This window comes from Stenella coeruleoalba (assembly GCF_951394435.1).
Source record: "Stenella coeruleoalba genome assembly, chromosome: 7".
In the NCBI taxonomy this organism is placed as follows: Eukaryota; Metazoa; Chordata; class Mammalia; order Artiodactyla; family Delphinidae; genus Stenella; species Stenella coeruleoalba.
In genome coordinates, this window is record NC_137153.1 from 34,013,868 (window position 1) to 34,032,190 (window position 18,323).

The window sequence follows — 18,323 nt, forward strand, 5'->3', positions numbered from 1 at the left end:
ACCTGTCCTCCTTTCCATGGTTTTATTTCAGGAGCAGGCCTCGCAGGACAAGCAGCCAAGCCTCCCTCAGAGCTGTGAGAGGTAATGGCACACTTTGCCCTCATGTGTCAGGGCTTCTAACAATGTCGCTCATTTCCAAGTCTGACGTGGTGGAGCTTCAGGTAGCTCCTGTGGGGTCTTTGTCAGTGCTTGTTGAAATTTGGTAGTCAGTTGTGTTCTGGGTCCTTGTGCTGGTCTGCAATGCCGAGGACCTTCTAGAAGGGAGAGGCTGCGGACAGAGAGTCAGCAGGTCTGGGGACCGTGGGGAGGCCTGGAGGGCAGGGCAGAGTCCAGCCCACATCCTGGGTCTCCCAGCACCTCAGGCACGGAGAATGTTGCATTTGGGGAGGGAACTGGTTACAGGAAGTGACCCTGTGTCCCACCCTTCTGGTAATGCCAGCACCAAACTCGGTGTTCCGCAAAGTCTCCTCAAATCCTACAACAGCTGCATCTGGCTGGTGTGTTCCCCTTGCTGTTGAACAGATGGGGGAACCGAGGCACGGGGGAGGATTGTGTCTTAATCCTGACATTTACTGTAAGCCGAATAAGCCTGATTCACAGGCCAGGAGCTGAGAGGACTTAGGTCCTGGGTCAGAAAGGCCATGTGTTCTCTACGACTCCAACACTGCCTGGGACAGATGTTACAGGGGGAGAAGGGCAGCGGGCTCAGGGATCTCTCTCCTGGGCATGGCCAGCGTTAGACTCTCTAGGTTTTCCAGGTGAGCACACCCAGACAGTCAATCTTCTGGCTGTTTCCCAAAAAGCCAAGTTTCCACGTGAGGCAGGCTTGCAGGCCCTTCCCTTGGGTACTGTAACATTCTTGGTTTTTGCGTAGCTACGGAGGTTCTGACGTCACTTCTGGAAGAGAGATGAGTGACAGCTGTGAAGGTGCATTTGGTGGGGGGAAGCTGGAAGGCAAGGCCGCTCGGAAACATCACCGCAGGTCCACGCGTGCACGCTCCCGCCAGGAGAGAGCCAGCCGGCCCCGGCTGACCATCCTGAATGTGAGTAGCCAGGCAGAACGGGCCGGCAAGACAGGGCTGGCTAGGCACGGCCTCCTCCCTGGTCTCACTGCCTCAGTGTCCTGTAGGTGTGCAACACGGGTGACAAGATGGTGGAGTGCCAGCTGGAGACCCACAACCACAAGATGGTGACGTTCAAGTTCGACCTGGATGGGGATGCACCTGACGAGATTGCTACCTACATGGTGAGGCTAGGTGTCCTGCCTGGTCAGATGAGTCAGTGGCCCTTCCCCTGGGACTGTGAGGCTGTCTCCCTGTGTCCTTTGGGCGCATGCCTGCCAACCCCACTGAGGAGAATATTGGTTGCCAGCCTTGCCTGTCCTCCCGCCTCTGCAGGTGGCTGCCTCTTGTGGGCAGCACTGGCCCATCACCTGGAGGGCCTGCTTCTCAAGCTGTGGCTTCTCTTGCTGAACCGTGCAGCCCTGATGTTGGGAACTGGGCTCCCTGGCTGTGTCTCCCCTCTTGGGTTTAGTCCAGAGTAGAAGTCAAGCAAATCAATCAGTGAAGACCCAGTGTGGCCAGTGGCCCGAGGTACATCCCTACCAGCAGGGTTGCATGTGCTGTTGCAGGTAGAGCACGACTTCATCCTGCAGGCTGAGCGGGAGACATTCATTGAGCAGATGAAGGACGTCATGGACAAGGCAGAGGACATGCTCAGTGAGGACACGGATGTGGACCGTGGCTCTGACCCTGGGGTGAGCCCGCCGCACCTCAGCACCTGTGGCCTGGGTTCTGGGGAGGTAAGTCCCGGGTAAGAGGTCCCAGGAGGGTCTGGGCCTGCTTATCCCCCAGCTCCAGGCTCTGTGAGTACAACACTGTGATGTCGCCTGCTGGAGGAGCCTGTAGGCCATGCAGTGTTGGGTGAGGTGGCTGGGAGGGTGGGCGCCTTCAGTTCAGTTAGAAATGTCCAAGCTCCTGAGGCCCCTCAGATGATTTGAGGCAGTGCTGTGCTCTGAAGGAAGTTCTTGTTCCACGCAGTCTGCTGAGTTCTGATCCTTTACCTCCTTCAGGAGAGTCGCCAACCCCAAGCGAATGCCCCGGTGTATCAGCAAAATGGTATGTCTCCTTTCAAGGCTACACCTGCCAATCAGACATGCATTTGGAGGAGGCATATCTGTCATTGTCCCTTCTCTGCCTTCCAGCAGGCATTTGATAAGAGTCCCACAATGAGCATATTGTAAGGGGTTTTGACTACCACACGGGGGGGGAGTGCTGGAGTGTGTGGTGAGCATGCCCCCATTGGGGGACAGCTGCCCTGTCTGAGAAGCCATATCTGGCCTGGGTTGGGACGGAGCATTGTGTGGACTCGCTGCTGTCTGCTGGTCCCCCAGCCAGCATTACCCCTTCAGTGATGCACCACAGGTGTCCTGGGACATAAGCCTGTGCTGGGGGGACTTGTGAGAGCCTCTGCCAGTGAGGACCCCCTGAGTGGGTTGCACATCCTCCCCACTGGTGTGAGAGGAGTTCCCCAAATCCCCATACGGCAGGTCTGGTGCTGGTGGGGAGGGGTCACGCCAGCCTTGGGAGAAACCTGCTCACTCTCACCAGCTGTTTTTGCCCTGCCTCTTAGTCCTTCACACTGGGAAGAGGTGGTTTATCATCTGTCCAGTGGCTGAGCATCCAGCAGCAGAGGCCCCCGAATCTTCACCCCCACTTCCTCTGAGCTCCCTGCAGCCAGACACCAGCCAAGGTATGAGCAGCCAGAACCCCTCAAATCTTCCTCCTTGATAATTAGGTGTGCCTCCTGTGTATTGCTCCACATCACCTCATTGTCCTCAGCCTGGCTTTACCTGTGTTCATGTTTTGCCAGCAGGTGCTGTGTGCCCAGCAAAGTGCAAGGGCCTCACCCTGCACTGTTGCCCCAAAATGCAGAGCAGTCTGTGGTGCTGTGTCCTTGTCTGTATCCCTGTCCTAGTTTTCCACCAAATGAGCCAAGTCAAGGTGGCACTTAGGCTTGGGCCTGCCAGTTACCTTCACAGTGCAGGTGAGGCACATGGGCTGCACAGGTGTGTGCTGAAAGGGCTCTGCGCTTGCCCTTTCTTACCAGTATTGTTGTGGGAAGAAGTCTCAAGGAAAATCAGAAAACATTTTGATATGAACAAGAATGAAAATACAACATATTAAAATATGTGGGATGCAGCTAAAACAGTAATTAAAGGGAAATTTATAGCACTAAATGATTAGAGGAAGAAAGAGATCTCAAATCAGTATCCCAAGCTTTCATTTTGAGAAATTAGGAAAACTAGAACAAAATCCAAAGCGAGCAGAAGGAAGGAAATAAAGAGCAGAAATCAATGAAATTTGAGACAAAAACAATAATAAAAACAATGGAACCAAAAACTGATTCTTTGAAAAGAATTAATAAAATGATTAACTTCTTGTAAGACTGACAAAGAAAAAGACACAAAATACCAATATCAGGAATAAAAAAGGAGACCATTACAGGTCTTGCGTAAAAGGATACTAGTCATGGAATACTATGAACAAACCTGCACACATAAATTTGACAACTTAGATGAAACAGACTAATTCTGAAAGCCACAAACTACTAAAACTCATCCAAGGTGGAATAGATAACCTGAATACTCCTATTAACAAGATTGAATTTGCATCAAAAAAATCTCCCAAAGGGATTTTCTAGGCCCAGATAGTTTCACTGGTGAATTCTATCAAACATTTAATAAAGGAAATAACACCAATTCTATATAGTCTCATCCAGAAAATGGAAGAGGAAGGAACACTTCTCAAATAATTTTATGAAGCCAGCGTCACCCTTATATCAAAACCACACAAAGGCAGTACAAAAAAAGAGTGACAGATGCTAATCTTTCAAGGATATAGAGGGGGAAAAAACACTCAATAACACATCAAAAAGTCAAATCTAGAAATTTATAAAAAAAGTAATATGCCATAACAAAGTGGAGTATATCCTGGGAAGGCAATATTCAAAAATCAATTAATTCACCATATAATGTCAATGGGAATTTCCTTTCTCTACAAAGGGAAAGATACATGATCATATCAGTTGATACAGAAAAAGTATTTGACAAAATACAGCATCCATTTATGATAAAAATGCTCAGCAAACTAGCGATAAAAGGGAACATCCTCAACCTGATAAAGGGCATCTCCAGAAAACTGACAGCTAGCATCATATTTAGTGGTGAAAAGCTAAATGTGTTTTCCCAGAGATTGGGATCAAGGCATAGATGTCCACTCTCTCTATTCCTATTCAACATCACACTAGAAATCTTAGATTCCAGATGGGCAAGAAACAGAAATAAAAGGCATGTGGATTGAAAAGGAAGAAATAAAACTGTCTCTGCAGCTAATATGATTTTATGTGGAAAAAATCACAAGCATTCTTAACAACAAACAACTCTTAGAACAAGTAAGAGAGTTTAGCAAGATCACAGGATATATAATCAACAACAAAAATAACTATATTTCTATGCTGACAGTGAACAATTAAAAACTAAAATTTTGAAAGAATACTATTTACAGTGGCTCAAAAAAAAAGATAATAGCTATAAATGTAACAGAACATATACAGAATCTGTATGGTGAAAACTATAAAATATTGATGAAATGGATTAGAGATGACCTAAATAAATGGAGAAACATTCTATGTTTATGGATTGGAAGACTCAACATAGTAAAAATGTCAGTTCTTCCCGAAGTGATATATAGATTTAATGCAATACCAATAAAAATTCAAACAGGATCATTTTTGCAGATATAGGCACTCTGACTCTAAAATTTATATGGAAGTACAAAGGTAATTTAAATAGCTAAAGCAGTTTTGAAAAAGGAGAATGAAGTTGGAGGCATCACACTACTCAGTATTAAGGCTTATTTTAATGTTACAGTAATCCAGAAAGCTCAGTATTGGCAAAGGGATTGGCACATAGATAAGTGGAAAAGAATAGAAAGCCCAGAAATAGATCCATAGAAATACGGCCATTTGATTTTTTGGCAAAGATGCAAAAGCAATTCTATGTAGAAAGGATAGTCTTTTCAATAAATGGTGTTGGACTAGTTGCTTATACATATGCAATAATTGAACCTTGACCTATGCCTGACATCTTATATAATAATTAACTCAAATTTCATTGTATATCCAAATATAAAATGTAAAACTATAACTTTTAGAAAAAAACATTGGAGAAAAACTTTTGTGACCTGAGCCAGGGAGTCGTTAGATCTAACACCAAAAGCATAACCCATAAAAGAAGAAAATGGATAAATCAGACATCATCAAAATAAAACTCTTTTGCTCTGTGAAAACGACTGTTAAGAGAATGAAAAGACAATCTGCAGACTGGGAGAAAATAATTGCAAATTACATATTCAGCATAGTATTTGTTCCTGAAATATATAAAGAATTCTCAAAACTCATCAGTAAGGAAACAAAGAACTCAACTAAAAAATGGACAATGGACTTGAATAGACACTTCCTTAAAGAGAACATAAGGATAGCAGTTAGGCACATTAAAAAAAATTAATGTCATTGACTACCAGGGAAATGCAAATAAAAGCCATAGTGAAGGATCACCACGCACTTGTGAGAATGGCTAAGCTAACAATACTAAGTTTTGGTGTGGATGTGGAGCAACTGGATCTCTCATGTTAGTGGGAATGCAAAATGGTATAGCTATTCTGGAAAATAGTTGGGCATTTTAAAAATAAAAGATATACTTAGTATATGACAACAATTTCAATCCTCAGTATTTATCCAGGAGAAATAAAAAATCATGTTCAGTAAACACATATATAAGTGGTTATAGCAGTTCAGTTGCCTAATTGCCCAAACTGGAAACAACCCAAATATCCTGCAGTGGGTGAATGGAAAAACAAACTATGGTGCTTTGAAAAAGAAACAACTATTGACACATGCAACAGTATGAGTGAACCCCAAAGGCTTACTGAGTGAAAGAAGCCAGTCTCAAAAGGCTACATACTGTATAATCCCATTTATAATGACATTCTCAAAAAAACTATAGATAGAGAACAGATCAGTGTTTGCATGGAGTCAGAGGTAGGGGGAGAATGTGAGTATAAAGGGATAAACCAATCACATTGTTTTGGGGTGACTGAATTGTTCTGTATTGATTATGGTAATAATTCTATGGATATATGGTGCTAAAGTTCTCAGAACTCTACACCTAAAGAAAAACTCCATTTTACTGTATGATAATTTAAAAAGTGAAAAAAATATATATATGTTATATATGTTGATAATGAGGCAAGATAGCATGAAAGGAAAGCAGCAGCAACAACAGACAATAAAAGAGACCCTCAGACTTCTACTTTGGCCAAGATGGATAATAGGCACTGGATTTATTTTCCCTCAAAACAACTAAAAAAGCATGCAAAATATATGAAAGAATGTTTTTTAAGACTTTGAACATAAGGCAGTGAAGGACATTGATCCCTGAAAAAATCTATGATCATTTCAGCTGACTGCACTGAGAAAGTTTTTACATCCCAGAGCATGGAGGGAGGGACCCAGGTAGAGCTCAGCGGACTACCTGTGGTGAGGAGACTGACCTGAGAGTCTGAGAAAGCCCGAGGGCAAGAGTTGGCTGGGTAGAGTTCTGGAGAGGAGAGAGCAGCACAAAGAGAAAAGTCTGTGGATTGACAGAGGATTCCCCTTGATTATTTTGCAGAGTAATGTATGTGAGGAAACTAGCCAATGCCAGGAAATGAAGCACCCCCAAAGGATTAGAGGGAATGGTACTAAAGCTCATATGGACCAGAATGTCTGTTCCTACCAGTTAGCTGGAAGGACTTATAATTCAAGGGACATTGGGTAGAGTACTGAAAAGGGCCTTGCCTCAGTTGTGGGGAATAATTAGCCCTAGACTTAAGAACAGGATCTGAAAATATCAAGCCACAGTAGCTTAACTGCATCCCACAACAAAGAATGTTTCTAGGAATACAAATTCATACAGCACCCAAGAAGGCAAATTTTACATTGTCTGGTATCCAATCAAAATTACCAGGCAGGACAATATGAGAAAAATTCCTCATTCTAATGAACCCATAGCTGACACAGTTGTAAGAATTAGCAGACAAGCACATTAATACAGTTACTACAACTGTATTCCATATGTCCAAAAAACTATAGGAAATAGGAAAGAAATGTAATTTACCTTATTGATAGGAAAGACAATTCATAAGATTATCTCAATAAATGCAGAAAAGGAATTTCACAAAATTCAACAGCTATAAACATCCTTAGCAAACTCTATATGAACTACATAGGGTTAAACCTGATAAGGTATATGTAAGACCTGTGCAGTGAGAACTACAAAACAATGTGGGTGGAAACCAAAGAAGACCTAAAGAAGTACCCTATTCATGGGTCAGAAGACACAGTATTGTTACAGAGTTAATTCTTTCTCAGTTAATCAATAAATTTTATGCAGCTGCCACAAGAATCCCAGAAGTGTTTTTCTAGCAATTGAAAAGCCAACCCTATGAAAATGTAAAAGCCATTGGAATTTGGAAATAAGAGAAGTAGATTGGAATGCTAACACTAGCTGATTTCAGGAATTATTATAAAACCATAGTGATCAAGACTGTGTGGTATTGGTATAAATACAGATAAATAGATCAATGGAATAAAATAGAGTCCAGAAATAGACCCAAACACATAGAGACACTTAATTTTTTATAAACATTTCAAAGAACATTCAGTGAAGAGAGGACAATCTTTTCAGTCTTAGGACTATTGATCATTCATATGTGAAAAATGAATATCCATACTTAACACTATATACAAAAATCAACTCAAAATGGAATGTAAACCTAAATGTAAAACTGAAAACAATGAAACTTATAGTAGGATACACAGGAGAATGTTTGTGTGACCTTGGGTTAGATAGAGATTTCTTAGATATAGCACCAAAGCATGATCTGCAAAAGAAAAAAATTGGTAAATGAATCAAATTCAAAATGTCTACTCTTTGAGAAACAGCAAGGGAATGAAAAGAGAAACCAGAGACTAGGTGAAAATATTTGTTAACCATATATGCAATAAAGGACTTGTGTCCAGATAATATGAGGAACTCTCAAAATGCAGTGAGAAGAAAATAAACAAGCTAACAAAAATATTTGAACAGACACTTCACCTAAGATTTGTGGGTGCCAAATAAGTATATGAAAAGGTAATTATTCAGTAAGAAGCTGCAAATTAACATCGCAAGAGGATACCACTACACACCTATTAAAATAGCTAAAATTTAAAAGACCAAGTGTTGCTGAGGATGTGGGGGAATTGAAACTCTTATACACTGTATAAAATGGAAAACAGCTGGAGAACCTTGGAAAACAATTTGGTAATGTCTTTTAAAAATAAACATACAAGTGCCATAGGATCTAGTTATTCTGCTCCTTGGTACGTATCCAAGAGAAATGAAAGCAGATGTCCATACAAACACTTACACAGCATGTTCATAGCAGCTTTATTTATAATAGCCGGAACGTAGCAATAGCTCACATGAACAGAAAAACATATTGTGATTTATCCATACCGTATAACACTACTCTGCAATAGAAAGGAATGAACAACTGACATTCATTATAGTATGGGTGATTCTCAGAATACGTCAGTGAAAGATGCCAAACAAAAAAATAATGCATGCTACATGATTGCATTTATGTAAAAGGCTAGAAAATGCAGACTAATTTATAGGGATGGAAAACAGACGAGTGGTTGTCTGGGAATGAGGTTGTGGTAGGAAAGGAAGGGAGATATAGATTACAAGGTTCATGAAGAAATAGTTGGGAGAATGATGGACATGTACATTATATTGATGGTGGTGAAAGTTTTGCTTATATGCCTGTGTCAATACTTACAAACTCTACACTATAAATATGTACAATTCATTGCATGTCAATTATACTTCAACATAGTGGTTAAAAACCAAACAACAGTTACAAAGAAAGCTAACTCTCAGGGGCTCCAGATAGTGGAGTTACCAGACAGATAACTGCTTACTTAGTGTTAAAATAAATAAATGACTAGAGTGAAACTTTTGGCAGAGAATTGGAAAGTGTACCAAAAAAACCGAACCAAAAAATTCACCCTTCAAAAACAAACTCAAATGGAAATTCTGGAGCTGAAAGTTACAGTAGTTAAGATTAAGACCTCACTGGATAGTTTGTACACTGCTGGAGAGAGAATTAGCAAACTGAAAGGTAACTTAAAAGAAAATACTTAAAGTAGAATAATGATATCAAAACTGATGAAAAACAAAAGAGGAGCTAAGGAATGTAGGGGTTACTATGAGATAGTTAAACATATATAATTCAAGTCCCAGAAAGTAGAAGAATGAGACAAAATCAAGTTTTAGGAGGTAATGCAGAGAATTGAAAGGCATTAAGACACAAATTCAAGAAGCCCTCCAAACTCTGAGAGAAAAACTACACTTATATATATTATAGTTAAAGTACTGAATACCAAAGGCAGATCAAAGAATTTAAAGGATGCTAGAGGAAAGAGCAGGTACTGATTTGGACAGCTCCCATCTCACTAGATACAGTGTTTGCCAGTAGACCAAGGAATACTGCTATCCTCAAAGTGCTAAAGAAAATAAGCATAAACCTTGAATCTCTACCTGGTGGTATCGTCCTACATAATATGAAATGAAGACTAAAGGGATTTATCACCTGCATATTTCAAACAAAGATATACCAGGGGGGATATTTTTAGGCAAAACAACAGTGACCCCAGATGGAAGGTCAGAAATACAGGAAGGAATAAAAATAATGGAATTATAAACACATTGGCAGGTCTAAAGGAATGTCGACTGTATAAAAACATAATGTCTTATGAGATTTGAAATATATTTGTTGTGTTAAAATACATGAAAATAAGGGCATATTTATCAGGGGGAGGGAATTGTACTCATAGGGCTCCTGGGTTCTTGCACTGTAGGGGAAGAGGGTCGAAATCAAGAATGTATATTGTAGTCTATAGAATACCCTTGTAAGAGTTGTAAAATAGTAGATAACTTTCACACTCATGGGGAATGGGTGGATGGGGGAGAATTTTTACAAACCAAAAGACAAAGAAGGAGAGAAAAAGCAACATTGAACATGATGAAAATATAGAAAGTCATTACTAAGATGATAGTTTTAACCCCAACAAATGAGTAATTAAATTAAATGTAAATGAAATAAATATCAAAGGTTGTCAAAATGTGAGAGAACAAACCAATAACAAACTAAGGCGTAAGACTACAAAAGGTGAAGAGTAAAGAGCATGCTAATACTAACCTAAAGAAAGCTAGAATAGATCTTGTCTTTTTCTTCTCTTTTTTTTTTTTTTTCTGCACTGTGTGGCATGTGGGATCTTAGTTCCCTAACCAGAGATCGAACCCGTGCCCCTTGCAGTTGAAGTGCAGAGTCTTAACCACTGGACCACCAGGGAAGTCCCATAGAGTAGATCTTTTTATATCAGACAAATAGACTTTAAGACAAAAAAGTAATGGTGAAAGATTCAGCTTTCCAGGAAGATCAAGTAATTCTATATTTGCATGTCTTTTAATAACACAGCCTCAAAATATATAAAGCAAAAATTAACAAAACTAAATGAAAAAATAGAGTAATCTATAATCATCATGGGAGTTTTAACTTTTAGAATGGGAAGACAAAACCCAATAAGGATATAAAGGATTTCAGCAATAGAATTAGCAGTCTTGTTCTATATGTAGGACACCCAACAGCTGAAGAATGCACATTTTTTCAAGTCCACAAAGAATATTTTAAAATTAGCCATATGCAGGACACAAAGCAAATCTCAAATTAAAAAGGATCAAAATTATTCAATGCATGTTCTCTAACTACAGTTGGCAGTAAGCTAGAATTTGAAAACAAGAAGATACCTAAAGTCTCGACATGTATGACAGTTAAGAATTACATCTATAATATCTCATGAAGCAAAGAAGAAATATAGTGGAAATTGAGAAAATATGCTGAATTATAATGATATGAAAATCATGCAAATGAAAATATTACTTATCAAAACATGTGGGTTGCAGCTAAATCTATATTTTGCAGAAACTTTGCTGCCTCAAATGTCCATACTAGAAAGGCAACAAGGCTAAAAATCGATAATCAAAGTATATCCACTGTAAAAAGTTAGAAAGAGACGAGAAAATTGAATGCAATTAAAAGGAAGAAATAAAACAGATAAATGCCTGAATTAATGAAATATAAAATAAATATACAATAGAGTGTCAACAAAGCTTAAAGCTGGTTCTTTGAAGTGGCAAATAAAATTGGTGAGCCCCTGGTGATACTGACTGCAGGAAAGAGAGAAGGCACAATCAATATCAGGAATGAAAAAGAGGGACATTGCTACAATCTGACAAACATTAAGAAAAAGATAAGAGTACATTCTGTATAACTCCATGCCCATAAATATGAAAACTGGTATGGATGTTGTCCTGGAGAAATATAAGAAGAAAGAGAAAATCTGAAAAGTGCTATAAACATTAAAAAGTTGAATCAGTAATTAAAAACCTTCTCACATTTATGCTTTGTTGTGGCAAGATTGCTGGAACAGCTCAGTGTATAGACTTCCAGATTCAAGTATAGTCAGGAAAGAGAGTTCTCCCTTTTCAGAAGGATTCAGAAATTCTGGGCCTAACTCCACAATGCAGAACTAGGAATAATATCTGTCTCTAAAGCAGTCATGTGACAGGTGGCTGGAATGCACAGACTGACCTGTGCCCAAGTTACATGCACATCCCTGGACAGTGGTTCCCTAGAGGAAATTCAGAGTGCTGCTGCATGAGGGAGGGGATGAATGCTACATAGTCAAACCTGAAACATGTTTATGATGGTGAGAACGGTGGACTTGCTCAAATGTTGGAAAAGAGGTGATAATTGTTGAGAAAAAAGGAAAAGAGCAAAAGATTCATGTGAGGAGTGGAGAATTCTGGCCAGATTAAAAAAAACAGATTAAATAGACCCTCCCTCAGAAGATAATGGGGGAGGAGTGACATCAGCAAGATTGCAAAGTAGGTGATATCAGCATTCATCCTCCCATAAAAGCAATTGGACATTGATCCATAAATGGAAGCAGCTGTGGGATGGCTCAGGAGTCCAATTAAGGACACAGTGGAGCAAAAACGGAGAATAACTGCACAGAAAGGATTGTGGGAGATGAGCTTAGATGAGATGTCAGGAGATGGCAAGGAACAAAGAAGGCTGAGGTATCTGTATCAGCCACATTGCCAGTGCCATTGTGGTCCCCAGTGGCCTGCTCTATGGAGGCCCCATTAGCCTTTGCTGCTAAGGACCTCAACAGCCCCCATAGCAGCTGTGGGCTCCCCACAGCTTTCACGGCAGAGGACCCTGTAGTGTTAGCTGGCATGGGCCCCAGTTGTGTACTCCACAGAGGCCATTGGGAGCTTTCACCATCGAGGTAACCAACAGCCATCACCACCACGAAACAGCCCAGGGAGGGAGATGCTGCTGCACCTTATTTCCCCCTCCCCTGGAAGGAGCTTCTCTCTTGCTGCTCTGGGACCAGGGCTGCCAGCTGCCTCCCCCAACCCTGTGCATACCCCAGACCCCAGAAGCCTGGCTATTGCTGTTGCACCCATGCTTCCGATACCAGCTCCATGGTAGCTACCATAAGCTACCACACTTCTGCACCTGAGACACTAGAGCCACCACCATTGTGCGCTAGCCGGCACCCCAGAACCTGGAGCCATCATTGCTCTGTGAGTGCCTGCACTCCAGACCTCTGCTTTGTCTCTGTGCCATCAGCACCTATACATCAAACACCAGTGCTACCACTGCCAGGAGGGTGCCCACAAGCTGGGCCCAGTGCCAAGAGGTATCCCCTCAACAACAAAATCCCCATGGGAGAAAAAGAGATCAGGAGGTGTTCAGAAACTTTTACCACTGTAGATCCCAACAGCCTCCACAGCCACTGCAGCCACCTGCAGTTGAGGACCCCTGCCATCTTTGCTAGTGCTCACCTCAGCTGGATGGAACCACACAGAGACTACACTGCTGGGCCTGCCCTGTACCTGTAATCAATATACCCCACCCAGCCAGTGTCCCTGCACCCACTGGCATGTGAAGGTCTTCCCCACCAAAATCAGTTTGTAAGGTCTAGAAGAGATGACTGCTCCTTCAGATACACAGATATCAATACGAAGTTACAAGAAACATGAAAAAGCAAGGAAATATGACACCACCAAAAGGCACAGAATAATTTTCTAGTAACTGACCCCAAAGAATTGAAGATCTATGAATTGTCATAGAATTCAAACTTGATTTAAGGAAACTTGGTGTGCAACAAGAAAACACATGTAGACAACACGACAAAATTAGGAAAACAATACACAAACAAAATGAGAAGTTCAGCAGAGAAATAGAAATCATAAGAAGACCAAAACAGAAATTCTGGAGCTGAAGAAATACAGTGAATGAGATTAAAAAAAAAAAATGCAGTAGAGAGCATCAACAGCAGACTTGATCAAGCAGAAGACAGAATCTGTGAACTTGAAGATGGGTCATTTGAAATTATCCAGTCATAGAAGAAAAAAGAAAGAGGAATGAAAAAAAGTAAAGAAAGCCTGTGTGAATTATGGTGCTCCATCAAGTAAGTAATATTTGCATTGTGGGAGTCCCAGGAGAGGAGAGAGAAAGAAAGTGCAGATAGCTTATTTTAAGAAATTCCCAAATTTAGGAAGATATCATGTACGTCCAGGTACGTGAATATCTTAAGTCCCCATGTAGATTTAACTTAAAGAGGGCTTTACCAAGATACGTTATAATAAAGCTATAAAAATCAAAGACAGAATTTTGAAAGCAGCAGGAGGGAAAAAAAAAACACCTCGTTTTATATGAAAAAAGGCTTTTAGCAGGTTTCTCAGAAGAAACCTTGTGGGGCAGGAGAGAGTGGAGTGATATATTCCAAGTGCTGAAGAAAAACCCTGGTGACCAAGAATACTACTTTAACTGGCAATGAAGGAGAAATAAATACTTTCCCAAACAAACAAAAGTTGAGGGAGTTCATCACCACTGTACCTGCCTCATGAAAACACAAGAAAGTAAAAAATTCACTGGTAAAGGTAAGTATATAGGCTGTTTTAACTATATTTTTATTGTAAGCTTCATGGTAATCACAAAGTAAATACCTATACATAAAAGGTAAAAGAAACAAAGTGTACCATTACAGAAAATGATCAAATCACAAAGGAAGCTGGAAAGAAAGGAAGAAAGGAACTACGAAACAGTAAGATAACAAGAAGATGGAATAGTAAGTCCTTGCTTATCAATAATTACTTTAAATGTAAATGGATTAAATTCTCTAATCAAAATATAGAGTGGTGGTATGAATTAAAAAAAAAGACAAAACTATATGCTGTCTACAAGAGACTCACTTCAACTTTAATGGCATACATATGCTGAAACTGAAGGATGGTAACATATGTTCCAGGCTGATGGAAACCAAAAGAGAGCAGGGCAGTTACATTTATATCAGACAAAATGGCTGTAAGTCAAGATCTATGACAAGAGACAATGAAAGTCATTATATAATGATAAAGAAGTCAGTTTATCAAGAGGATATAGCAATTGTAAATATATATACCCAATATCAGAGCAACTACATATATTAAGCAAATATTAACAGCTCTTCAGGCAGAAATAGACAGCAGTGCACTTATAGTAGGGGACTTAAGTACTTCACTTACAATAATGGAGAGACTTTCCAGACAAAAAATCCATAAGGAAATATTGGACTTCAGTGGCACTTAGAACAAATGGACCGTAACAGATGTAAACAGAACATTCTACCAACAGCAGCAGAGTACATGTTCTTCTCAAGTGCACATGGAACATTCTCAAGGATAGATCATTTGTTAGATTACAAAACAAGTCTTAACAAATTTAAGAAGATTGAAATCACATCAGTTTATCTTTTCCAACCACAGTGGTATGAAACTGGAAATCAATAACAGGAGGAAAGCTGGAAAATGCACAAATATGTGGAAATTAAGCAACCCGTTTCTGAATAACAAATGGGTGAAAGAAATAGAAAAAGAAATAAAAATATCTTGATACAAATGAAGATGGAGACAGAGCATACCAAAACTTATGTAATTCAGCACAAGCAATTTTCAGAGGAAATTTATAGTGATAAAAACCTGTATTAAGAAACAAGGAAGATCTCAAATAAACAATTTAAGTTCACACCTCAAGGAACTAGAAAAAGGACAAAATTAGTCCAAAGTTAGCAGAAGGAAGGAAACAACAAAATTCAGAGCAGAAATAGAGATTAGAAAAAATATAGAAAAGATCAACAAAACTAAGAGCTAGTTTTTTGAAAAGATAAACAAAATCAGCAAAATTTTAGCTAGGCTAAGAAAATAAAATCAGAATTGAAAGAGGAGACATTACAACTGATGCCACAGAAATACAAAGAATCATGAGAAAATAACATGAACAACTACACACCAAAACATTGGATAACCTAGAAAAATGGATAAATTCCTGGAAACATACAGCCTACCAAGACTGAATCATGAAGAAATAGGAAATCTGAATGGACTTATAACTAGTGGGAGAGTAAATCAGTAATCAAAAATCTCCCAACAAAGAAAAAGTCCAGGACCAGATAACTTCAATGGTGAATTCTACCAAATATTTAAAGAAGAATTAACACCATTCCTTTGTAAACTCTTCCAAAAAAATTGAAGAGGAGATAACACTTCCAAACTAATTTTACTAGGCCAGCATTACCCTGATATCAAAGCCAGACAAGGCTACTACAAGAAAAGAAAATTATAGGCCAGTATCCTTCATGAATCTATATTGCATCTATATGCCAAAACTCTCAACAAAATACTACCAAATTGAGTCAACAGCACATTAAAAGAATCATACACCATAATCATGTGGGGTTTATTCCTGAGATGCAAGGATGGTTCAACATAAGCAAATCAATAAATGTGATACAACACATTAACAGAATGAAAAATGAAATCTTGTGATCATCTCAATAGATGCAGTAAAAAGCATTTGAAAAAATTCAGCATCCTTTCATGATTAAAAAAATCTCAACAAATAAGGTGTAAAAGGAATGTACATCAACATAATAAAGGCCATATACAACCAGCCCACATCTAACATCATACTCAATGGTGAAAAGCTAAAGCTTTTGCTCTTAGTTTAGGAACAAGACAAGGATGCACATTCTCATTACTTCTATTCAGCATCATCCTGGAAGCCCTAGCCAGAGCAGTTAGGCAAGAAAAAAAAAGAAAAGGCATCCCAATCAGGAAGAAGTAAAATTGTATCTGTTAGCAGATTACATAATCTAATATATAGAAAACCTTAAAGACTACATCAAAAAACTGTTAGAGGGCTTCCCTGGTGGCGCAGTGGTTGAGAGTCCGCCTGCCAATGCAGGGGACACGGGTTCGTGCCCCGGTCCGGTAAGATCCACATGCTGTGGAGCGGCTAGGCCCGCGAGCCATGGCCACTGAGCCTGTGCGTCCGGAGCCTGTGCTCCGCAACGGGAGAGGCCACAACAGTGAGAGACCCGCGTGCTGCAAAAAAAAAACAAAAACAAAAACAAAACTGTTAGAACTAATAAACTCAGTGAAGTTGCAGAATATAAAATCAATATGCAAAAATGAGTTTCATTTCTATAAACTAATAACAAACTAACAAACAAATTAAGAAAGCACTCCCATTTATAATAACATCATACCCAGGATTAAATTTCACCAGGAGATAAAAGCCCTGTGCACTGAAAACTATGAGACATTGATGAAAGAGACTGAAATAAATGGAACCATATCTCATGTTCTTTGATTGGAAGAATTAAATGTCTATACTACCCAAAGCCATCTGCAGATTCAGTGCAATCCCCATCAAAATTCCAATGGCATTTTTCACAGAAATAGAAAAAAAAATTCTAGAATTCATATGGAATCACAAAAGAAGCCAAATAACCAAAGCAATTTTGAGAAAGAACAAAGTATATCATTTCCTGATTTCAAACTATATTACAAAGCTGTAGTAATCAAAACAGTATATGGTATTAGCATAAAAAATAGACATAGACCAGTGGAACAGAATAGAGAGCCCAGAAGTATACCCAAGCATATATGGTCAACTAATCTATGATAAGGGCACCACATATACACAGTGGGTGAAAGGATAGTCTCTTCAATAAATCATTCTGAGAAAACTGGGTATCCAAACACAGAAAAACGAAATTGGACCCCTATTTCACACCACTCACAAAAATCAACTTAAAATGGATTAAAAACTTAAACTTAAGACCTGATACCTTAAAAATAGAGCTGCCATATGTTCCAGCAATCCCACTTCTGGGTATTTATCCAGAGGAACTGAAATCACTGTCTCGAAGAGATATCTGCACCTCCATGTTCACTGCGGCATTATTCATAGTAGCCAAGATATGGAAACAATTTAAGTGTCACTAGTTGAATGGATAAAGAAAACATGGTAACTACAGACAATGGAATATTCAGCCACGAAAAGAAGGAAATCCTGCTATTTGTGACAACATGGATGAAATGAAGGTCATTATGCTAAGTAAAATAAGCCAATCGGAGAAAGACAAATACTCTTGATCTCAGTTGTATGTGGAATTTGGGGGGGAAAAAAAAGTTGAGCTCATAGAACCAGGGAGTGGAATGGTGGTTGCCAGAGGCAGATTAAAGAAGCATGTGATCATCTCAATAGATGGAGGAAAGCATTTGATAAAAGTCAACATCTATTAATGACTTTAAATAATAGGAACATAGGTATAAAAGTGAATTTGTTTAATCTGACAAAGGATATCTATTTAAAAAACAACAGCAAATGTTATTATTATTTATTATTTTTTTTTGTGGTACGTGGGCCTCTCACTGCTGTGGCCCCTCCCATTGCGGAGCACAGGCTCCGGACGCGCAGGCTCAGCGGCCATGGCTCACGGGCCCAGCCGCTCTGCGGCGTGTGGGATCTTCCCGGCCCGGGGCACGAACCCATATCCCCTGCATCAGCAGGCGGACTCTCAATCACTGCGCCACCAGGGAAGCCCCACAGCAAATATTCTTAATGGTGATATGTTGCTTTCTTTTTGAGATGCAGATCAATATAAAGATACCCGTTATCACCACTGATTTTTAGTATCCTACTGGAGGTCTTCGATAGTGCAGTGTAGAGTAGGACATTGTAAATGGGTTCCTTGACCCAATTCCAACTTTGTGT

The 18,323-nt window shown here is 39.8% G+C and overlaps 1 protein-coding gene across 1 annotated transcript in view; it reads left to right on the plus strand.

Annotated features, from left to right (window-relative positions):
* Positions 1-18,323, plus strand: part of WNK2 (WNK lysine deficient protein kinase 2) — a 155,712-nt gene that overhangs the window by 71,228 nt on the left and 66,161 nt on the right. The window contains exons 14-19 of the mRNA XM_079925504.1: positions 32-81; positions 875-1,043; positions 1,130-1,246; positions 1,631-1,801; positions 2,072-2,117; positions 2,632-2,751. Of these exons, the coding sequence (XP_079781630.1) occupies positions 32-81; positions 875-1,043; positions 1,130-1,246; positions 1,631-1,801; positions 2,072-2,117; positions 2,632-2,751 (673 nt within the window). The remainder of the gene's footprint in view (positions 1-31; positions 82-874; positions 1,044-1,129; positions 1,247-1,630; positions 1,802-2,071; positions 2,118-2,631; positions 2,752-18,323) is intronic.